We start from the raw sequence: 25,885 nt of genomic DNA on the forward strand, positions 1-25,885 counted from the left end.
TAATCGGTGTCAGGGATAACTACCAACGCAGACAATTGCTCCGCTGTACCTTTTCAATAACTTTCTTTCTACAGAAACCCCTGGAAAGAAACAATGTAACAATGCCGTTCAGTATAACGATCTCAGCAGAAATCACCCCAGATAATTCACTAAGAACATAATTTCTGTGTCACTACTGTATCGAGAAAATAACATCCTGGTAGATCTTTAAAATAAGAATGAATAGATGAGAAGATCATCAACTGTGAAGCTTCAACCATGTTTATCAGCTGTTTGCGATTTCCTGTCAATCTATCTAACATTTCTTCTCAGTGCTGAAGACTGTCATACACTAAAGCTTCAAATACTTTTGCAAAATTTGGCCAAAGACTCAGAATAATATATTTTCTTTACATTGGATATTTCTATTTGTGCACAATTAACTTTGTTTGTTTGTTTAAATTGCTAAGAGCACTAAACCATTTTTTCCACCACTAGCATAGAAAACAGGCAAAAAACAAATATTGAGATACTTCCTTTCTCAGGCTTTATGCCGATAGACTCATTGCCTTGATTTGCATCAACAAATTTTCTCACAGTAATTTTTTGAAAACACATTTGGTTGTGCAATTACAGTGGCTGCCATTAAAAAGTCAACATTTGTCAAAAGATACAATAAAGTTACAATTTGTGTCTTATTTTAGCTATGAGGAAAATGGTGGTATATCAGATTCTAATGTGTGGTAATCGTTGGTGAACTTTGACTATTTAAGATCAACAACTGAATCTTCAGGAAATTCGTATTTAACAAGAGCTCAAACAAAGTCTTATTTTGTTCGGTATGGATCCAGCTTCTTTTAGAAATTTCCTCATTGGTCAGCATGGAAATGAAATTGCCTGTTCTGGTTTCAAGCGTCTACTATCTAACAAGGACTTACAAGTAGCCCAATTCTGAAATCTTTGTGCTCGTAAAATCCCCATTAATTTCTTAGAAGCCAGTGGATATTCTGATTGTACAATGACTATAGGATCAGGCATAAAACGTGTACTTTTCTACACTGTATCGATTCCATTCTGCTGGTTCATAGGAACAGGGATGAGATTGCTACTGAGCACACATCAGGAAAAAATATAAGTTTATTTGGAAAGAAAATATACATACTTCACTGTATCTTAAAATAGTTAACGAGCCAGCTGATGTTATCTGAGGATTCATATCTATAGATCTTTCTCCTAATAATTCCCATAATAAAATTGCAGGAGAAAATCACAATAAATGGGCTTCACATGCAACAAAATATGAGAATGAAAGTCACTGAATGCATGTCAAAAGGATACATGTCTACTATATGCCATATCACTGAGTCTAACATCACTGAGGAGGGAAGACTGGGACTGGTTGGACAAGGAGATTGGGAGTGAGGAGACTGAGGCAAGGAGCCAGGAAGGGAGTAGTGGGAGACTTGAGATTAGAGGCCAAGGAAGGGAGGCAGACAGGGCCCAGGAACCTGTAGTGGAGAAGGAAGAGAGAGATCAGAAGAGGAGCTGGGGTGGAGGGAACTGGTATTGGCAGGGCAAGGAGACTGGAACTCGGGTGAAAAGCTGAGACTGGGACTGGAGAGAAGACTGGGATGGAAGAAGAACAGAACTGGGACAGGGACAGCTTGGAGAGGACAGGCGAGAAGAGGTCAAGCTTTGGGGGACTGGCAATGGCAAGAAGAGTCTGTGCCCACTAGTGCATGCTCTCTTGGGTCCACACACTGAACAATGAGGATAAAAAAATAATATTGAACAAATTCTCATTACGGGTGAACCGAATGACACAGGGGTCTTATGGAGAAAAAAGTAAGTGATCATATGTATTATGCGACAGTTTCTAATTATATACAAAAGGGGACCAAGTTACAATTGCATAGGAAATCTTAATTTTGGCATTTCCTAACTTCTGAGTGCTTGACTTTGCAACCTTAGTAATGTTCTTTTAACAAATATTTTGTGTTTGTAATATGTAGATACATTCTGATCCAAAGCCCACTGGAGCCAATGGAAAGACTTTCACTGACTTCAATGGCCTTTGAATAGGCCAATAATATGTTGCACATTTTTATATTTTATAGGAAAAAAATATTAAATCAATAGTGTTTTATACAAGTCCTTCAAGACTGTATTTTTGCTTACTTACTTAACTCTTAAGAAAAAAATACAAATCCCTTTAAAGAAAAACTTTAGAGGTGAATTAATTTAATTAGTATAATCTCAACGTCAAGAGTGACACACAATAAGAATATTAGAACTGGAGAGAGGTCAGAGAAGACAGTAGTGCTGGCACTCTTGTTGACATTATTATTCCCACATGATCTTGGATCCGCAGTGGCAGTGGGTCAACTCCAGAAGATGTTTTTTGGCTTACTTTTAACGTTAACAGATGAAAGTGTAGAACACATGGATAAGGAAAGATGAATCTACTTCTTCTAGACTCTTGAATGGAGCTTAGAAACAAGTCAGGTAATAGTGTACAGCGTAATGATTTATTTGAAATTCAGGAAGTCTTCGACAAAGTTCCACATGCCAGACTGTTGCATAATTTAAGAGCCATCATAATTCAGCGTAGAACACAGGAATGCAAAATTGTTTAAAGAGCTGTGAATAAATACTACAGATAATGGGAGCTTGGTCCAAATGGCAACTTTTATTGTAGTGAAAAATAGCCAATATTCCACATTTCCCTAGACTGCTTTTCTAAAAGGTTGGCCTATCAGTTTCAATATAGTGACCATTCAGCACCAAGTCACTACGTGTCTATCCAAGGGACCGTGCAAAAGGACTTCTCCCAGATATACTGTGTACATTTTAAAGTACATAAGGTTATAATTTATCACAGAGCCTGAGGTTCCTACAGTAAACTAATTCAAACTGCTGATGATGCACTCAATCAGAGTGAGTGATGAACACAAACACAGCAGCAAGTGAAGTTCAAAAGGATACAGATTTGTATGATCTATGAGCTGCCACATTACAAATGAAATGTAATGTTGACAAACATATATCCATACACATTGGGCTAAGAAATAATCAAACCAAGTATAAAATAAATATGAATGAACTAGCACAGAAGAGCCTCATAAGGGAGCTTGAGATGCCAGTGGATGCCTGTTTGAACACAACACTAGACCTCCGAATTACTGTGTTTACTAGCCACATTTAATATGAGAAGTTGCTGATAACTCAGAAAGGTTTTCTAGGCTTGTAGCAATAAACTTTTTCAATAAATGAAATTCAGTGATACAAAATCATATAAAGAACACATCCATTCCAAGTACTCACATACGAAACATTTACAGATAAGATCTCATCCAAAATCTAAATCTATATTACAAGTTACTGTCCTCGTGGTGACTGAATGCTGAAACTAACTCAAAAAATCCAACTCCACAAGCTTATGCAGTTCAGAAACATTATCAGAGAGAGTGATGCTGACCAAACCTCTCCAGTGTTTGGTAGCCATAGCGGCGAACCAATAGCCTTTCAAGACCGAGAAAAAATTCATCATGGAGGTCCAACTTTATAATTCAATGGCAATTCAAAAGCATATCTGAAGAAACAGGCCAGTTACTCGTGATAGGTTCAAACTAATGTATGCTGTGAAAATCAGTACTTCATACAGTAATTCTGCCTGCTCTCTATCGCCTCACAAATGGTTTGCTGGATACCAGGGTCATATAGATCTCTATGCTATGGCAGTTACTTTAGTGTACATTCATTGTTCATATGTATTTAACAAAAAGCCCATTCTTTTGTATTTATCATCTTTTTTTCTAATTCATTTTAGCAAAATCAGTTGCTTTTTTGATAAGTAAAGGATTTTTGTTGAGGTATTATGAGAAAGAAAACACATACCTGGTGATGGTATGCAATTATGATAAGAAAAAAAGGGATAAGGAGAAAAGAAAGGAGCGAGTCTGGCCCTTCCCCCTCTGTACCCCCCAGTGCTTGTTACCATCATTCTTCTTTCATCTGTTCTTCACTTAAGGTATAACTCTGCTATCCATACAAACACTGAGTAATACCTTGATTTCAATGGCAATACATGCACAGTAAATGACTAATCAATTTGATTTACGTTGCATGGACTGTTGTGGTACTAAAGCTTTTTACATTCTTCATCATTACCACATTGTTCACTATTATGGATGCCAAAGTAACATTTTTTGACAAAGCATCGCCAGAGTATAAAACTTTTGTTCTGAAGATGTTTGAGTGCAGAAAACTTTCTGCATGGGCAGGCTTCAATGGGGAATACTTTCAATTACAAATTTTAAATGTCAAGAGTCTAGCACTTTAAATTTCTATACTAACAGGGAAAAAAATTCTGGGTGAATTCCTGGCTCCTTTGGGACAATGGTAAAAGTTCCAATGACTTTAATAGAGTGAGGATTTCGCTCTTCATGTGCACAAGTTTGTGCCTGGAAACCCTTTCAGATGAAGGTCTATTGTCTGGGGTAGAAGATAAGGCCAGTGACCTGAAAAGACCCTTCTGGCTCCCGTGACCCAGTTATCTTCCAAAGCTTGATTGATCAAAGCCCTGCAAACTTTCTAGAAAAGCGACATTTCCTCAATGGGATTATTTTCATTGTATATCACATTAAATACATATTTATATGACATAACCAGTGCATTTATTTAACTTTTATTTTATATTTTATCCTTCAATCCATTTTGGTTAGAGGTAGAATTACTGTGTTAAAATATGACCTGATCCCATATGTAGTTTATTTAAATTTCAAAATGAAAAGCTTACTAAGAACAGATAAGATTGATTGCTCTTTCCATCTTAGCATAATTGTATTTCAGGTGAACATCAATTTACTTTAAAGGACATTTCTAAGTAGCAGACTGCATCATACATAATTCATCAATCACAGTTGCCTGTAACATGATTTACTTAAACAGATTTCTTAACAGTTTTCTTATTACTAAAACAGAAATAAAGGGAGTTAATTTTTTTTATGTTTGGTTTGTTTTAAAATGGTTTATGAAATATAACGGGATTCTGAATTACTGCTGAAAAAGTTAATCCTTGGTAAAAGTTCATCCACAGTGAATTTCTCTCTCTCTTTGAACAGAAGTGTTATTTCTTTAAACCTCTTATGAAGGCAGAGGGAGTTTTCAAAACATAATTAAGGCAAAGAGCACTCCATGTTCATCAAAGGTAAAAGTAAAACTCCAGGGTTTTGATGGGGCAGGTGGAAGTATTTATCTGAAAAATACGATTAGCTTCGCAGCCACGTATTTTCTAGTGAGATTGACATAGTTCATTTTTATTTTATATTAAAATTTAAATGTAATTGAAGCAAAGCGGCTTTTGCCTCAGCAAGCTCTTACAGTGACGGATAATCAAGTTCTTACATATCTGAAAATGATTTCCACTTGGTGATGTACACCAAATGAAAGTGAAACTGTGTGGCACTTGACACACTGAGAATTCTTTCATTTCCTGAGTGATGGCTCTGATGTTATACAAACTAATGCTTCCTATCAAATTTATCTTCAGGGACATGATGATGTCACAACCGTTGAAAACTTTAAAAAGAGAAACACTGGCGCAAATATTTGCTTGAAAACAAACAAACAAAAAATAGCCAAAGGTTACAAATACACATAAAAAAGACAGAATGCTTTCTACTTACTTGTAAGCCCATCTGAAATACAGAGTGACCCATAAAATTAGCCAACATTCGAATTAAAGCTGCACCCTGTGGGAGGCAACAGAGGAAAAGAAGTTATTGGGCTGCTTTTTCTAAATCAGTGATATATATTATCATGAAATATTCAATTTTATCTATTATTATCCTATTTTAAAAAATATATTTCTTTAATGATGATGTTTAAATGTGCAAGAAAAGTGTTACTAAGTACATGATCAACAGAATCTTAAAAATTTCACAACATACACACACGTTACACACCTGCTGATTGGAAGGAAGGAAGGAAGGAGAGGGAAGATCATGCAACTGCCAGACAGAGGAAAATATGATTTGGAAGAGGATTGTTACTATTAATTACCCATATGCATATAGCAAACAAGGCTGAATACAATAAAGCACATCTTTTCTGCAGCTGGAGCAGCATCTACTTACACATCTCAAGCATAGAGATACAAATGTACATTGTGCTGTCCGTTACACTCATGCAATCATGTGAAGTATCACAGACTCATAGACTTCAAGGCCAGAAGCGCTCATTGTGATTATCTAGTCTGACCTACTGCACATTGTAGGCCACAGAACCTCATCCACCCCCTCCTCTAATAGCACTATAACCTTTGGCTGAGTTACTGAAATCCTCAAATCATGATCTAGAGACTTCAAAAGTTACAGAGAATCCATTATTTACTCTAGTTTAAGCCAGCAAGTGACCCAGGCCTCATGCTGCAAATGAAGATGAAAACTCCCTAAGGTCTTTGCCAATCTGACCTGGAGGAAAATTCCTTCCTGATCCCAACTATGGCAACCAGTTGAACCCTGAACATGTCAGCAAGTCCCACCAGCCAGACACCTGGGAAAGAATCTTCTGTAGTAACTCAGAGCTCTCCCCATCGTGGATTTTTGCTACTAGCAGTTGCAGATGGATCACATGCCATTGCAGGCAATCTCATCATACCATCCCCTTCATAAACTTATCAAACTCAGGCTTGAAACTAGTTAGGTTTTTTTGCCCCCACTGCTCCCATTGGGAGGCTGTTCCAGAACTCCATCGCTCCAACGATTAGAAACCTTCAACTAATTTTAAGCCTAAACTTGTTGATGGCCAGTTTGTATCCATTGGCACTTAACTTAAATAACTCCTCTCCCTCCTTGATATTTATCTTTCTGATATATTTACAGAGAGCAACCATATTTCCCTGCAGTCTTCTTTTGCTTAGGCTAAACAAGTCAAACTCCTTGAGTATCCTCTCATTAGGTAGGTATTTCATTCCATTCCTCTGATCATCCTGGTAGCTCTTCTCTGCACCTGCTCCAATTTGAATTCACCTTTCTTAAACACAGGAGAGCATAATTGTGTACAGTATTCCAGAAAAATCCAAACAAACTCCACAAGGATTTCCAACCTCCTTTTTTGCAGACCTAGAAGACTAGACCACAATTACTGCATATTCTTCCTCTTCACTGATGCCTTGTTTCCAGCAGAAATACCTTTGCAGTTATAGAACTCGCACCTAGTAATTTCAACATCAAGCCCACAGCTTCCAAAAGCTTTGATTTAAAGACTTTCAAGAGTCTACCACAACCAAGGTGCATAAAAATCAGTGATTTCAAAAATACAGATGGTGAGAATTAAAAGAATTATTTGATTAAGTAACTGAAGGGAGAAAAAGGAGAAATGAATATAAGAGATACCTGGAATTGTTTCTAAGAAGAAGTGGATGGTTGATGAATTAAAAACCAATAGTTGTATTAGGTTACATTTCTTATTAATTATTATAAATATTTGTTTTATTATAGCGCCCAATCTCAGTTAGGAGCCGACTATGTATGGCACTATACAAACGCATAGTAAGAGACAGTTCCGCTCTGAAAAGTTTACACTCTAAACAGGCAAGACAGGAGGGTGGGAGGAAGGAAGCAGTATTATCCCCATTTTACAGATGGCAACTGATCCACCAAAAGAATAAATAACTCAGACAAGGTCACACAGAGAATCAGTAGGAGAGCCAGGAATGGATCCCAGATTTTCGTCCAGCCCCTTAATGACAAGGCCATGCTTTCTCTTGTCACATGTCCTTCCCCTATTCTGTATAATAAGATTCCGGGATTATCACACTCTATGTGTGTCACTCTGAAGCCTATTGCATCTGCAGAGTCAGTGAGAAGCAATGGAAACAGCTACAGGCATGGCTGAGAGCTCTTTTTGTTCAGAATATCACCAGGTTTCATCATCACTGGGATTTCCAGTCTGTTACCATCCAATTTTTACGTTCTCAGCAATTTTGGTTTTATGAATTACACCCGAGTGGTGTACACCTACAAGAAGTCATGTATCTATGTCACACCAAGAGTCCTAGACCATTGTGATACCACAGGTAACTCAGCCAATCTCCATTCTGACTCTAAACTAATGATGGAGAAAGGAAGGATATGAGGGGGAGGGACAGGGGATACACAGAGAACCCCCAGAGCAGGGGGGAAATGGAGGACTCTGTTGTGGTGGAAAAGGAGGAATGAGAGGCACGTCAGCAAAGCGAGGGCATCGGGGCCCCTGACATGTAGGGGAAAATGAGGAATAATGCTATGAGGGGAGAGGGATATGGAAGATACACAGAGCCCCTGGCATGATGGGGAAGTGAGAAATGGAGCCATGGAGGGGAGGAAATGAGTGACACACTGAACTCCTAGCATGGGGATGAGAATGGGGACCACTGGTATAGGGGGAGAGGGTCATGTAGCAAAAGGGGGATTGGGGACACACAGAACCTCTGGCATGGGGAAGAGGGGTTGCAAAGAGTCTCTGAATTAGAGGGGGATGGGAGTGTGGCACATAGGAAGCTTTTGGGTGGGGGAATGGAGGGATGAAAGGAGCCCCTGGTATGTGCAATGCATTATACCCAAAGGAGAAAAAAAATGTACAGACCTTCTAGTTATCTCAACAGCATAGTATCACTGAGTGTACGATTTTGACTTCCCCTCATTCCTGCAAGCAATGAACTGGACAGTGGATCTACACAGATTTGTACCTTCTGTGAACTCCTGTAATCCAGACCCAGACCTCCTTGCAAGTCCATAAATCAGAGACACAGATGATTGAATCCATGCTACTGGACAGGACTCTCTTTGGAACCTGCCAGCATTACCCTTTGAATCACCTGACAGACTCACAGGCACTGTGCTCCACCATATCACTCTCAGAGCTGAGTGTGCCACATCTGCGGCTCTGCCAACCCTTTGCCCATTTGAGGAATGACATATGGAGTCTAGAGAAGTGAACTCGACTCTCTTTGCAGGGCAAAATGGCCATTTATTGATGATTTAAGTGTTTTACTCCAGGCAGTGGATGACTTGGTTCCTTGTCAAGCTGTAAAACAAATCGGTTTAACAGGTCTAGTGGAAAAAAAAATCCTTTCTATTCATAAAAAATGTATCTATTCTCTTGACAGTAAATAACTTGACTCAGGTTAAATCAGGAAAGAAAACACTTATCCTGTTTGAATGAATGCTTCTTCATTCAGTGTGCTTGATAGGCACTTTCCAAATACACGCAAAAGCATACTAGCTTGCCCCTGAGAGATTAAACTCTAAATAAGACAAAACTGACTGATAGATGGATGGAGGGTAAAAGGAACAACAATCTTTAAGTAAAATGACCAGGTGCTATATATGTTGCGATTGCTTCTACATGGACAGTCAAACCAAATGTTTTAGCCTAAGTATCTTAACCATTCAATAGCTGAAGAAAGGCCATTATGCAAGTCCGTGAGGGAACGAGCAAGCCCTTGCTGATAAATTCAGCCTGAAAGTACACGGCCTACATCTTCTAACTGGCCACAGTGGCAAAGGGAAAAGTCACAAAGACTCCACTTACAGTTATTAGTGGCACATCTAATCACTCCACATCTCAAGTGATTGAGCTTTACCCAAAGATGGCATGGAAAGTCAAAACCAGGGGACTGGACTGTTGGATCTGTCACAAGATAGACATTAGCTATATTTGAAGCTTTGTTCTTGTCACCGAGTATGCCACTTGAAGATCACAAAAAAATCTCTTAGGGGAATTGTTCAAATAGGTACTTTGAGCTAAAATGCACCAAGTGGATTAAACACATCTTTAAAAAAGGATAGAGGTGACATATTTTGCAACTTCAGGAGCAAATTCTGTAAGGCAACTTGCTGCCTGATGTCAGGAGGGATGATATTGGATAGGACTAACAGCCAGCCCAGAATGATCACCCTCATGGTACCTGTTATTATAAACATGATTTCATTCAGTTGAGTGTTTACTAGTCCTCTCTGAAAATGGCTGAGCCACATCAGGGAGCAATATTCTGTGACAGAATAGTACAATGCAAGACCGGAATTTCTTAGTATCTGCACACTGGCTCCCCAGATAGATCCAGCAAGTTTCTAGATCATGTTGTTTCTTGTCTTTATTTTAAGAGAAGTCTTGGTAAGGTGTTCCTTGAAAGTGAAGGTACGGTCTAGAGTGACACCTAGATACACAGACTTGGATCATGATCCGGTCTGCAGGGGCAGCTCTAGCTTTTTTGCAGTCCCAAGCATGGCAGTCAGACAGCCTTTGGCAGCATGCTGCGGGAGGTCCGCCAGACCCGCGGCTTTGGCGTACCCACCGCCGAATTGCTGCCGAATCCACGGGACTGGTGGATCTCCCGCAAGCAAGCCGCCGAAGGCTGCCTCACTGCCGCCCTCGCAGGGACTGGCTTGCCACCCTAAGCACGCGCTTGGAGCGCTGGTGCCTGGAGGCACTGCTGCCAGTCTGTGTCTATTCAGGAAGGTAAGCTGTTGGTTGCTCTTTGTATGATATAGATGGAAGCAACTGGAAACTGTTTTTTGGTAGTAGGTTTAAGTGTTCATCTTTTGCCAGGCAGTGATGGGCCACATCCTGACAATACAAGTTTGAATGGCACAATAGCTTTATATGATAGGCCAGATTCTCAGCTAGAGTAAATCACCAGAACTCCATCAACTCCACGGCAGTCAGAGCTATGTCATTTTATACCAGCTCAGGTTTTGGGCATACATGTTACCAGACAGAAATAAATTTTTTTGAGATGGAGTTAAGGTTGAGAACATGTATCATTAACTTAAGAGTAAAAAAAAAAATACATGAATGTTGTATTTATTTCAAAACTAAATACTATAAATCCTGAAAATTCAGGGTTAAGGTTACACTTAATAGAAATCTAAACATATTAAAGTAAGAAATGCATAGTTAAGACACTCAAGCAACCTTATTCTTTCTTGTACTGACATCTTGAAATAATCCCATGGTCTTTTAAGTGTTTGTGGTTCCAGATTATATTAAACTGATTTTTAAAATCACAATAGAGATTCATGATAACTTGTCTCTACCTAGCATCATTTCAGGGCAGAGTTAAGGTTGTTAATTTAATTCCTTTAACTTCCTAAATAACCCAGATTTTAATTAATTTTAATTCATAAACAAATTAATAGATTTACTTGCAAATTTACTTGCAAATCAAAGAGTACGCACTGGAATTTTGTGGAGAACATGCTGTTCATATGTTTTAATACAAAACAGCACAAAACAGAACTACTTTAGGTACAAAATACAACTCAATTCATAACCAGGACCTCTATAATACACACTCTCACCATACTGTTTACACACACACACTAACTATGTCTATATAGGGGCTGATTCTCCATTACAACAGTTTTCTGCCAGTATATAGCTCCATGGATTTTTCTGAAGTTACAACGTGACACTGCCGCAACAAACTGGAGGATCAGAGCCATTGCTAGAGTTTGGGTGTGTTTATGTATACAGGACTGGCTCTACAGTTTTCGCTGCCCCAAGCAGCGCACCGAATTGCCGCCGCGGGCGGCGGGGGCAGTCCGTGTGCCCTTAGGGTGGCAGGCGCGTTTCCGTGGCGGCGGTGGCAATTCGGCGGCAGCTTCTATGTTTAGCTGAAGCCGTCTTGGACAGCTAAATATAGAAGCTGCTGCCGAATTGCCGCGACATGGAAACTCACATGCCACCCTAAAGGCACACGGACTGCTCCCGCCATCTGCGGCGGCAATTCGGCACGCTGCTTGGGGCAAAACAACAGGGACTGCTGCCCCTTGATGACTGCCGCCCCAAGCACCAGCTTGGAATGCTGGTGCCTGCAGTGCCGGTGCAAGGATGTTTCGTGCCCTAGGCGAAACTTCCATCTTGCGCCCCTCTCCCCCCGCGCCCCCGCCCTGAGGTACCCCCCCACGGCAGCTTCCCCCCTTTGCCCTGAGGCACCCCACCCCTGCGGCAGCTCCCCACCCCCTACCTTCCAACGTGAGGCACCCCCCCGCCCCAGCTCACCCCTGCTTCGTGCACGAGCATGAGCACCCCTTAGGCGCCACAAGCCTGGGAGGCGGAGAAGTGAAGCAGTCACATCGTGCTCAGGGAGGAGGCAGGGTAGGGGTGAGCTGGGGCGGGGAGTTCACCTGCGTGCTGCCCCCCCCCTTACTTGCTGCAGGCGGCCCTCCTTGCACTCCCCTGCCCCAGCTCCCTCCGCTAAAATGCCGGCAGCGACCAGGGCGGCTGAATATCCGGCTGCAATGGTCGTTGCCAAAGAAAATGGCGCCCCCCAAATCCCAGTGCCCTAGGCGACCGCCTAGGTCTCCTAAATGTTTGCACCAACCCTAGGTGCCTGGAGCCAGCCCTGTATGCATATATATATATATATATATCAGTATCATAGCACACATAATCATGTTACCTTACCAACTAGTCTGTTATATCTTCTTGTGTGATCACAAGAAAGATTGGTTTTCAGGAGAGTTCTGACTGAGAGGGTAGTGGGCTTGTCAGTCTGCTGAGGAATGCCATAACTTGCATAGCAGGTAGTGGGGAGAAAGGCTTAGTGAAATAACTTGGAGAAGTGGACAAATGAAATGTGGAGTATGGCATCCCTGGTACAATGAAGAGGACAGTATGATGAGTGATACAGGTGCATATGGGGAAAGAACCTGGAAAGTAAGAGCAACATACCATATATTAAAAAATTCAGTTCCACTGTAATCTCATTCAGTATTACAAATTTATGAACGAAAAAAACCAGTAAAAGTGTCCGGGATAGCAAAATGCTCCAACATACAATAGATGCCACAAACTGTTGCTATATCTGACTCTTCCATAGCATTCAAAACTAGCATTTTCCAAAATGTGGTGCAATCGGGAAAGAGAGCACAAAGGACTGGCCAGGAGGCATGAAAAGTTCCCTGAGTTTTTCTCCAGTTTTGATGGATTTAGCATGTGGGCTCCCTCACCCAATTTGAGAAGACAACAACTAGAATATGCTGCAGGCTATGCTAACTGCAGTTGACGTTGCAAAGACTCAAGGGGAATTTGAAGGAGACTGTGGGACTCTCACTTCACAAATTGAAGGAGCTGGCATGCCTTACCCAGACTTCGGACACCATTCTTTAGAGACTGACAAAAGTAGACCTCCTCAGAGAAGAGCCATAGAGGAGTATATGTATGTACTCATGAATAATTATATTTTGCAAATGAACTTGAGGTAGTTAACAAGTAGTTAAACTTGGGAAGAACCCTCCTGAAATGTTATTGACAATATTCACAATTGTTTCATGGGTTCTAAATTAACTGTTTTGCATGAATACACATACAAACACATTTGTGTGTATATGCATAACACACTAGCCCAATTTATATATGTATGAGAGACGTATTATACAGTTTCCTAAAGCTTGAGTGTGAGGAGTGGAATTGAGTAGGGTTTGGGAAGAAAGATATATAAATTAAGATGATTTTCAGGGGGCTCAGGTTTCAAATGTTTGGGGAACACAGGAATACTCACTATGTACCAGTAGGTGTGTTACATGGTGCATTAACAATCATGAAATACAGTAAGCACAAAATGAAAATATTGCATAAATCAAATTCTAAATAAACAAAACAATCCTCTGCACAGCCTCCATATGTATAACAACAAACATAAAGAAGAAATTATGACACTGCACAATGGTATCACTAATCATTAATTTCAGATTCTTTTATATGTGAGGTTCAATGAAGAAAAGAAGCCTGTGAACTTCAATGAAGAGAGTATCTAGAGAAAGATATAGAAAGCTTCTCACATATCTCTTTCATTACAATTCTGCCTGTCTTTGTTCTCTCCTTTGTCCACCACTCATTTTTCTCCTCTCATTTTACAAAAAATATTGAAACGAGATTTATTTAATATTGTACTGTTGTACAATAGTAAGTCAGTATGAAATCAAACTTAATTAATATAGAATATTTTAAGTACATTTTTTAAGTGCAATGGGAATCCCCCTAATTTTATTCCTTTTTAAATCATCACCCTTGAAATTCAACATCAGGGCCACTCTCCTTCCAATCAAAGTTCCTTTACAATCTATCACACTGGCACTTCATTATCATTTCTATCACGGTAACGGTCAAGGCCATTTCAGATAAGGACCCTATAAGTACAAACACATAGGAAGACACAGTTCTTTGTAAAAAAAAAAAAAAAAGGTCCTGATCTAACGCAAGAAGCAATGAGGGTGGGAAGAAAGGAATCAAAATATATATTTAATATACATTATGTATATTTATATGACTATTAAAAAAATAAAATCATTGCACATTAAATACATCCCAGCACTTCTTTTCTCAAATCACCCTTAATGAACTATCTAATTATCTGTACGTTTCATTGAAGAAAGTCGAGCAGGGATTTGGAGGAGGAGACGGTGGTGTTCTTAGCTATTACATTGAGGAGGGTGATCCATGCATAAAGGGGCAGCTTGGAAGAAGGAGGAGAAGAACGGCTGGAGGAGAAGCAGATAAGAGGGTAGACAAGGCTAGAGCCAGTGATGAAGTGGAGCACCATAGTAAGAGACAAGAGCAGACAGCAAAGGAAGGAAACTTGTGAAGGGCCTTGGAGATAAGGAAAAGAAGTTTGAACTTGATGTGGTGGGAAAAGAGAGCAAAGTGGAGGGATTGAAAGACAGGAGTCATATAGTCAGAACTAAGGAATGGACCAGGAGGATGATCTTAGTTGCAGCTTTTTGAACCAACTGAAGTGTGGGAAGGAGGCCAGAGTGGTGACTATGTGAGCCTCAGGGGGGCCACAGAAAAAGAGAAAACTGTGATAATCAAAATAGAAAGTGATGAAAGTTTGGACTATGTTTTAGCTGAAAAAGGTCAAATCTTAGAAACATTATGCAGGATGAAGGAGCAAGATGTAGGCACAATCTGAATGTACTGGTTGAGGGAGAGAGAATAGCCAATGACCCACCGGTTACAAGTCTGACTGACCGTTTGGATGGTGGTTGCAGCCAAATTATCAAAGATGTCACTGTTGAACAACACAAATATTGTGATTTTCTTTCCCAGGGCTCTGTTTCTAATGTAGGTCTGTACTGTAACTGGTTAATAAGAATGTATATTCAATCAGCATATGCTATGTATAATATACAGTCACATTAAAGCTCCTTCTGAGTTTTCACTCAGGCAAAGCTTTCATTTAAGTTAATGGTCTCTTATTCTGATGAAGGGAAACTGACTGCTGACATGACCAAACCTGTGGATGGACAGGCGGGCACAGAAAGGAAAGATTAGATTTGTTCAATGAAGCAGCTAAAGAAAGAGTAGAGCTGACACAAATGTGTTGCCTACTCTCTTGATTGCACTTCTAGATGTCCTGACCTCCATGTATGCCATCACCCTCCAGGGATCATGCAGGGCTCTGTAGCCCTGGTGCTGCAGGGACCCTAAAAGAACAGCTTGAAGTAGGAAGCTGGGGATAGAGTACTTACAGTTGCCTGCCAACAAATATCTAGGAAGCAGGAGAAGTAGTAAGTGTCTACTGTGACTTGCTTAGCCTCTAAATACTCTGGCTGAGGGATACCATCTTGGAGCTGTTGACCTGGACTGCAGGCTAGTGGTCTGTCACTGTTTCCCTGGCCACTGGCTGGAAAGAACGCCTCCCGCCACTGGGATTATGCTTAAGATGAAGCTGTTTTGTTTAAATGGGAAACAAATTAATACATTTCCCAGTCCTCTTCCTTCTCTCTCTGTGGTGGAAAAATAAAACATTCAAATGTCACTCTAGAGGCTTTCCCTTTAGGCTTTGCCAGTGAGAGCCCAGCCAATACCTGAAAGAAAGAAAGGTGTGATCTAGAAGGGTTAAGAAGATGCATTATGATTTATCTGATGAAATGCAGAGAAATCTGTCTGACAGAAAACCAAGAAATACAAGTCTGCCTCCAGAAACTTTGTTTGCTATTGAACAACTCTTCTCTGAAATGGATGCTGACATGCCAAAGACAGAAAAACTCTGAAAAAATGATCAGAAGATGAACTTTCATGAATACTATCTGACGATATACTTGAAAAACGCATGTTCATACTTCCGATTTAGGGATCATGCCTACACAGGATACCTTCTCCAGATGTTACTCTCCTCTTGTCAATATCCTGCTATAAAAACACTCCACTTACCAAGTGCAACTGCACATTTTATCAGTAGTTTGTAAAAGCCTGACAGACAACTAAACATTGCACCATGCTGTGCACAAAGTACACTGTACAAGTACAGCTGATTTTTTTGCACAAAATATGAAAACATAAGGCCTGATCCTGAAGTCCTCACACAGGTCCTGTTCCATTAAAGCTCTTAAGCACATACTTAACTGTACGTCGTACTATTTATTTCAATATGACTGTTCACATATTTAAAACTAAGCGTGTATTTAAGTTACTTGCTAGATTGGGAGCCCTCAGTTCCTTGGTCAAAACTCTTCTAAAGTCAATAAGAGTTTACGATGCTCAGGGATTGAGACTGTGACATAAATAATGACTACTGGATTAGGCCCATACCTTTTAGTAAAAGATGTAACTTATTTTATCCCATTTTCATGTTAATAATACAGGTTGACAAGCAAAATCTCCTATAAAGGTCTTTAAATATTTTCAAAATATTAACCAATTTCAACTGACAGTGGATATTAATTTATAAACCAGTATTCAATTGCTAGTTGACATGATTTTGATATGCTATGATAGCAGTGGTGGTTAATATTTCTTATAAAAATAAGGCATACTTTAAAAAGTAGAGATTCAAAGCATATAGTGATTTTAATGAGAAAAAGTGTGCAATTCTGTTATTTTTTAAAAGTTTATCTCACATTAGTTTACACTTTTAATGTTAAAAACAAGCTATCGCACTTGTAAACCCTATAGCAGAGTTCAATTTATTTTTAAAGACATATATACTCCTTCACTGTTAACTGTAAGAACTGTTTATGAGATACAAACACCTTGTATGGGACACACTGAAGAAGCATAGGTGAAATACTATATGCAAAAGAGATTCCAAATTCCAAATCAGATTAATTTCCTCTTATGACTAACATGAGCATTCCTGGTAAGGATACATTTTCAAATGTATAAGGTGACAAGGTGAGCTCTGGTGAAATGTTAGTCTTAGAAGTCAGTTCTATTCCAGGATTTCAGGAATATGTTAGAGTGAACAAAATTCAGTGGGAAGCAGCCATAAATAAACATGTCCTTTAGGTGGAGTTAGCAGTGTCCTTTTCTTGTGAATATCAAAATGACACACAAGCTACTTAGTTGGCCAGACAAAATATTGCTGGGACTCCATTTACAACAGCAGTTTTATTTAGCCTCTCCACCAAAACCTCATACCAGTCACAAGGACAAAAGCACAGTATATTTTTTCATTAAGCACCTATATGAGGAAATCTTCAAGGATCGGCAAACACAAGAAGTTGATGAGATTATTTACACAGATGGGCCATCGTTAGAGCTAAAGAACAGTATGGAATAAAGCAATGATTCTTAAACTCCACTGCATCGAGAATCCCTTCCAATAATTAAACTGGCTCTATGACTCCCAGTGTCTCAAGAGATATAAAGGGCAAAGAAATTCTGTTTAAAGGAATATCAACCTAACTAAGCTTTAGATTGTTACAACTATTTTAATTTAAAGAAGAAATGCATCCTGAGTGTTCAACATTCTACTAGCCTGCTGTCCAGAGAAGCCAAGAACAAATAAACAGCATTAGCATTTGGTGCTGCTTTGATGACTCTGGAATTTTTCCTTTTAGTGACAGGAGAACAGAAAAGGTGATACTGTATTAGTAATAGGCCTCTTCCTTCTCTAATTTCTATTAATCTAAACTCAGAAATTGTCACGAGGACTGAGCTTTCAAGACTCATCAGAAAAGAGATCCATCAAGCCTTCTTCAGCCATGAATGACAAACTGAAACAACCACTGCAGTAATTTAATCAAGAAACAGATTCTCTTATTTGTTATGCCTATCTTTCCCTGGGAAACAAACAATCAAAAATTTCAGCTGCCGGCCATCTAGTAAACTGCAGGCGGTGGGTTTCACATCAGCTTGTAAATCCCAGTCTCATACAAAAGGTCAATCAAACCAAATATTTCCAAATCCCATAGCACACTGGAACGAAAGGGAATCTTTTGGATCCAGCTTTTGATTTCATCACAGTAAAGCAGAGCTTCGATACATTTCAGCTTGGGAACACTTGTGGGAGAATTCAGGCTAATAAAATATATTTCTCAGGTACAAACCAGAAGAGTACATTCATTTATTACTCTAGCCTGATATGGTGGCTATGATCAAATACAACTCTCTCTCTCAGGTCAAGTTGACAATTGCACATCTTACTGTATAGTGAAACAAATACCTTCTGAACTGATTTCATTACATGGTCCCCCAAACAGGAGACTACATCATGTACAAATAGAGTATCACTGCTTCTCTGGTGCAAACAATATTAGCATTCTCAGCATCAGCCATCATTCTTCTCATCACAACATCGATGACAACAGAAAGTAAAAGTGGGGACAGAGTGCAACGTTGTAGTTATCTTATACCATAATAACCTTTAACCATTCCATGTTTCTGCTGTCTATTCTGACACAGCACACAGACTCATCATATAATCAGCACATCAAATAACAATCTTTGCTGGAATTCCATTGCCACATAGGATCTTCCAGAGGGTTTTTCTGTGGATACTATCAAATGCTTTCATAAAATCTAGGAAGTTAAAAACTACCTTCCTGCTGGTGTTTCAAGCCTTTCTCAGTATGTCTTCTCAAGATGAAAATCTGCTCTGAACATGACCTATTGGATCAAAATCCAGCCTATTTTTCCCTGAGTATTGTATCAACTGGAGTTTTCATCCTATTTAAAATGATAATGCAAAACACATTTCCAGGTAGGAATGTCACCCCTCTTCAGTTATCAAAAATCCGTTGGTCCCTCTTGTTAGGCATTTTGCAGATAACACTTCTTCAGCAAAGTTTAGGACATCTCCTTTTCCCAAGCCATTCTGTATGACCTATACATGTAATTCAGCATCACTTCCCCTCTAGCTTTTAACATTTCAGCATCTATCTTATAGCCTGGTGCTTTACCATTCTTCAGTTGGTGTATGGCTTTACTTCTTCAAAGGCAATTACTTTATAACTAAGTTCACTCTTCACTTCTCTTAAAGTGTGTTAGGCTATGTCTACACCATAGGCGCCGACTCTGGGGCTGGAGCACCCACGGGGAAAATCAGCTACCCATGTTATCCTGCTTGTACTTTTTTAATGTAATAGAACCTCAGAGTTGCAGACACCTCGGGAACGAAGATTGTCCGTAACTCTGAAATGGTCTGCAACTCAGAACAAGACATTACAGACTTCAGCCACAGGGAAGTTGGGACTGCAGCCACAGAGTTTGGGGGGTGTCAGGGCTCTGGGCGGGGGAGGGGGCTTCTAATCCTAGGGGCCACCAGGGTTCCTGGTGGGGGTCTCAGGGTTTCTGTCCCATGGGAGCACCAGGGCTTGAGACTTTACATTTGGGGGGAGCGCTAGGAATTGAGGCTTCAAGCCTGTGGCTCTGCTCCAGGTTTCAGTTGGGGAGGGGCGGGAAGCACTGGGGCTTGGGGCTTTAGCTACAGGGGGAGCGCTGGAGCTGAAACCAGCGCTCCTCTCATAGCTAAAGCCCTGAGCCTTGGCACCCCAAGTGGGATTGAAGCCGGGAATGGAGCCATAGGGTTGAAGCCCCAAGCCCCAACACTCTTTCCAGTCTGAAGTCCTGAGCCCTGTGCTCCTGAGGGTCAGAAGCCCACTGCACACACACATCCCCGCCTGGAGCCTGACACCTGGGCCCTGCAAATGCATCCTCAAACTGTGATGGCTGAACCGTGAGCCCAAGGGCTAAACCTCGACGCAGTACAGTATTTGCTGTTTTTTTGTTTTATTTTTTGTCACTGCTGCTGCCTGATTGATGATTATTGTTCTCACAGGGTGTCCAGTTCACCAGTAAGTCCGTAACTCTGCTGTTCATTTCTTTGAGGTTCTACTGTACTGGCACAGCATTAGTACTCTTCTTGTCTTCTGGAATTTCCTCTATATTCCAAGGTTTATTAAAAATGATCATCAGAAGGACAGAGATCTCCTCAAACAGCTTCTTTATGTCTCTTGGGTGAAAGTTAACCAAGCCTGCTAATTTTAAAATATATTTCCCAAATGGATGTTGACTAACATCCTCCTTCAGAACTAATGGACTGAAAAGTACTTCACAATCCTCATTTGATATAAGTACAATATCCTGATTCTTTCCAAATACAGAGCAGATATATTATTGAACACTTCTGCCTTTTCTGCATCACTACCATCTCCATCTAGAAATGGGTCTATACCATTGCTAGGATTTCTTTAATTTCTAATATACTTTAAAAAACCCTCTTTCTTATTGTCCTTAGCCCTGACAGCCATTGAGTTTTCTCTGATTTCTTTAGCTTCCCTTATCAATTTATACACTTCGTAATTTTTAATTTATATTCATTGCTATCTTTTTTTCTTTTTCCATTTATATGTTGCTTTTGTAATTTCTAATGATTGCCTTCCCTTCACCACTGAGGCAGAATGGGCTTTTAGCCAAAGTTGTCTTCTCTTTGGATTGTGGAATCATGGCCTTTTGGCTATCAAATAAACTCTTCTTAAAGAACTCCCAACTTTTATTCACATTTTGCTATCTAAAATTTTCTTCCTACTCAGTTTCACTCATAATTTTCCTTAGCTTTGGATAATTAGGTCTTTTAAACTATCAGGTGTGTGTATATATATATATATATATATATATATATATATATGTAATATATATTGGGATAAGTTTGTTCCTATTCAAGAAAGCACTTAAGCAATTGCATAAGTATTTACTGAACACAGATAGACTTAAGTATGTGCTTAAAATTAAGAAGGTGCTTATGGCCTCAATTAAGCAAAGCACTTGAGTATTACCTCATTTTAAGTATGTGTCCATTGGCTCCAGTCCGATAACTCACATACTTCAAAGTTCGGAATATGCTTAAGTACCTTTCTGAGTTGGAAACAAAATGCTTTGCTGCATCTGGGACTGTTTGAATTTAGGTGGCATTCATAACGCAAACAGCTTCATCTAGGATTTTTTTCTCTGGAATGGAATTCTTCCCACTAAAAGTTATTTTCTCTGTACAATGGAATATGAACAAATGGCTTTAGAAGAAACAGTCTGTAGCCTGGGCACTGACCTACTGTGCTGTCTCATCACATAACACACCATCATAAAAATACGTATAAAGAATATAGTGTCATTCACAGCCGACATCACAGATAAATTAATCCAGAAGAACAAAAAGCTATCAACTTAGACTAATGAAAGAGACTGGACTGCAAAAGCATCTGGTCAGTATCATAAGTCATTTAAAATAGCTGGGCAGCATCTTATTCTTTTGTTCACTCATCTATCTGAATAATTCAAATAAAACCTGCTTTGCTTTACATCATTATTATCATCATCTGTTTAAATTGTTAATAAATTGTTTTCATGTGTAAGTAACCATATCATAGATGCATATGGCAACCATGATGTTAAGCGAAGATTATAAATTGATTTGCAGCTTTTAGTCTAAATATGATAGCAACCACTACTTAGGTGGCTGGCATAATCAACATTTTTTTCAATGGAAGTGTTTGAATACAGAAGTAAAATGCAAAAAATGCATGGTAATTTCTCCCATTGATCATGCAGACAATACTAGGCAATGTAGCTCTTCCAATGAAATATATTGCCTGGGAATTTTTCCAAAAGAGTCATACTTAATTGATATGGGTTTAATATCTTCAATTGCTTTACATTCTCTAATGCCAGAACATTCATACACATTACACCATGCAGCTGAGCATTTTCCTTTGAGCAAAAGTTTTGCTACACCTAAATCTCAATATAGTGATTTGTATTTTGGGGGTTTTATGCTTTTATTACTCTCTGTAATATTTCCTTTGCTTATCAAATGCTCCCTCCTTTTACTACTCTGCAGTAGAAAAAAAGCATCATGCTTTTTAAAAAAGCACCACAGGAGTAAAACTTTAGAGTAAATGATATGTACAAGGATTTAGAAAAAATAAAGTAAGTGGTTATGGAGTCTGGGGCAGACACTGGTATTACTGAAGTCAATGGAGTCAAATGGATTAACACTGGATTATTATACCCTTTCTTGGATAACCTCCTCCTTGTTGTGGCTGCCTCTAGACTATCACACACCTAAATAGCTTTTACAATATATGTATATAGTGACACTCTCTGTTGTATCCAGTCTCTGTCTCCATTGCTCTGACTGCTGTCAGAATCATTACTCTTCTAAGATACTAGGACATACTTAGCTCCAGATTTTCTTGCTAGGCTGTTGGCTATGACTTCAGAATTCTTTACCTGTGCATAGGCTATTTGCCCTGTCCTTAGTGTCCTTCAATACCTTCCTCTGCCCATTGTGTCTGCCCTTCTTCTTCTGTTACTGGCTAGAGCAACCCTTACTTCTGGCAACTCTGTTTCAGATGCATCTGTCTCAGACTGTCCCAGTTCTGGCTGCTCCCTCTGTGCTACAGCTGTCTTGTTTCACCCTTTTATTATGGCTAGTTGTACCTCATGTTATTCTCTCTCTCTCTCTTTCTCTGTTGCTGCAGCTCCCCAGGGCTACATTTCCTGCTGAAAGATATTTCTGGTGCAGAAATGCCACCACTCTTTCTGCTTTGATGTAAAAATCACTCAAATCCTCTCTAGAGTTCAGCAAACTATATTTCCTATGGCGTTTGGAGTATAATCACATGTCCTGCAATTTTAGGGAGGACGTCTTACTTCCAGCTGCATGAGGGAGAGCGAGCCATTCTCTGTTGTGACACGAGAGCTTTACAAGAAGGCTGAATGGATTTTTCTGTTAATACTACTTATGAATAAGCCATTACGACTTTTTGTTCTTCTACATAGGTACTTATGGCTTTAGTGGGAGAGGACACACACATTTTAAGAATCACTAGCACAATGCTTTTGAAATATTCAAACATCATTATCAACATTTCAAGTGGAAACACTGTATTTCATAGCACTGCAGTATTTGTTTCTCTCTGCTTCTGGGCTTAAGTAAATAAATGTCTTCAGAGCTTAATGTTCTTCGCATGTGGAACCACAGAGGACAAAAAAGTGGAAATGAACAATATATTCAGCTCCAAGGCATTTAAAGAGTATAATTTTAATGTTTATCTCTAAGATGCATAAAGGAAAGAGAGAAAAAAGGGCAGACCCTAAAGTTGCAGATGTTAGCTCTTTCTCAAGATGGTGTTTGAGAGAGCTGGATGGTTTTAATTGTATCCAACTCATCTATACAATAGTAATAATAAAGACAAAGACATTTACTGGTTGTCTTTTTGTTAAAGAAAAATTAGATATGAGCAAGTTTTGTCATTTTGTTTCTGAGAAGAGAAGACAGAAGGAGGAAATCCACAAGGCTAACCAGAGGCCACAGGGACTAAAAAGTGGAAATTTTAAAAACCCAAGTGTGAGTAACTAATAGCTGAAAGAGTGTGTTTCCCCCTTGCTTAGGACAGTATGGGCAGGTATACACTGGGGGGGCATCAATCTAAAATATGCAACTTCAGCTACGTGACTAGCATAGCTGAAGTCAAAGTATCTTAGATCGATTTACCTCGGGTCCTCACGGCATGGGATTGACATCCGCAGCTCCCTGTGTCGACTCCGCTACCGCCGCTCACTCCAGCAGAGTTATGGAGTCAATGGAAGCGCGTTCCAGGATCGATATATTGCGTTTAGATGAGACGCGATATATCGATCCCTGAAAAATCGATCGCTACCCACCGATACAGCAGGTAGTCTGGACGTACCCAAAGACTGCAGGATGATATGTAAACACCCTGGAATATAGGGTACTTTGGCTGCTCAGCAGGAGGCATAGGGCCATACTGCTGCTATGCAGTCAGAGTCTGATGTCATGCACCTAGTGAGGCAGAGGGAAAGGGGGCTACAGAAAATGAGAGCATCAGTGAGGTGACTTCCTGGGTTGAATCTCCAGTAGACGGTTCCTCTCCTATTGCTCGAAAGAAGAATAAACATTTGACCAGAATATGAACTGGCTGCAAAACCCACATTCTTTACAATTTGTCTAAGATCATATTTTCCATGAAAATGTTCTGTTTGCAAAGCACGTATTAAATTGTAACATGTAAATGAATTACATGAACTGATAACTATGTGATTTATTTAAAACAATATAATTTCTGTATTAATTGATCTGAAGATACATTACAAAAATATACTTCCTCTATATGGCTACTTAATACATAGAATTTGGAGACTGGAAGTGTTTTTTCCACTTGGTACTTTGCCATTTCATGCTTTTAAGTCTCTACCTTCATTTGATGTGGGATTGAAAATGGATTAGAGATGTAAGATAAATGGACTTGTCATATATCTTCAGTAATTCATTCCTAAACTAAAGAGTTTATCTGATTTTTTTAATTAAAACTGTTTTTGTTTTGTGTACCTCTAATATCACTGCGGGAAAACATCATTTTTATCAAGATTCGGAAACAGGATTTGAACTTCGTCAAAGTCTTTGAATGAGATATAGGAGAATCAGTGGCTTATAAATTGTTTACTGTTATATTAAATATATTCAGAGAAAAAAAATCAGTCCTTAGCTCCTGAGTGCAATCCCCCACTGAAGTCAACAGAAACTATGTCTATGTAACTGAGGGAAATTTTTCCCAGTTGCTTTGTGTTACATTAAATGATGTAGCAAAATACGCTCTCTTAAAAGTAAAAATCATACTATAATACCAAAAAGATGATAGCCCTGAAATGTTCTATTCCAATATTCAGATACAAGGGATGATCATGCCCCAGGTACAACTCAAAAGGCAGTGGCTTGGTTGAGTTGCAGAAAATAGATCAGTATACCAATAGCATATTAACCCCCTGCTTGCTCCAGAGCTGCTCTCTGCAGGCCTCTGTCCATGGAAGCACTTAGGATTGTTCCGTGAGCAGTGGCAGGGCAGTGGAGGGAGAGGGCTGTGACAAGTAGATCCAGGACTACACAAGTCCACTAGCCACAGAGATTACTGAAATGCAGAGGCTGTAATAGCAGCTGTGGATTGGCTCCAGAGTCTGGGGAAAGGGAAGATTCCACTGCTCACATAGCAACCGAGTAAAGTCTGTTTACATGGGTTCCCAGGGCAGATGATCTGGGCTACTGTGCCAATTCTATTTCCAATGCCCAAAGTGCCAATTGAATGCCATTTCTGGCATACAGAACCCTCTCTCTATTTCCTTTTCAAACATAAAGACAGTCCCTGATTTCAGTACATATTTTCTCATCATTCTATGCATGCCAGTTTCCTTCTTCTCAACAGCGAGCTTTCACAGTGAGATTTCTTTAACTCAAAAAATGCAAAGTTTTCCTATAAGTAAAACAATAAAACCATCCCACTTTATTTCAATGGGAATTGGAGACACCTTAAGAGTTTTCTCTAGATTCCCATCAGGGCAGGGACTGAGCCTCTTTCTGCACTTTTAAAACACCTAGCACAATTTGGACTCTGCAACAATCTAAGTAATATATATATAATAATAGTTTTGTATTGCCGAACTCTGAAAACTCACAACTTTATTTATATAATTTGCTAACAATGAAGGTGTTGAACCTGTAAACCCCAAAACATCCCACACTATTTTTGGTTTCCTATCTAGTAATTTCTGTAATATGTACCTTTTTCCAAGAGTGCATAAACTTTACAAATGTAACATGTTCTTTTAACACTACTACTGAAAT

At 39.5% G+C, this 25,885-nt stretch overlaps 1 protein-coding gene across 1 annotated transcript in view; it reads right to left on the reverse strand.

Annotated features, from left to right (window-relative positions):
* Nucleotides 1-25,885, reverse strand: part of TRHDE (thyrotropin releasing hormone degrading enzyme) — a 330,847-nt gene that overhangs the window by 115,317 nt on the left and 189,645 nt on the right. Inside the window, 1 exon segment of the mRNA XM_030548722.1 lies at nt 5,667-5,732. Within this exon segment, the coding sequence (XP_030404582.1) occupies nt 5,667-5,732 (66 nt within the window).

This window comes from Gopherus evgoodei, chromosome 1 (genome assembly GCF_007399415.2).
Source record: "Gopherus evgoodei ecotype Sinaloan lineage chromosome 1, rGopEvg1_v1.p, whole genome shotgun sequence".
Lineage (NCBI taxonomy): Eukaryota > Metazoa > Chordata > Testudines > Testudinidae > Gopherus > Gopherus evgoodei.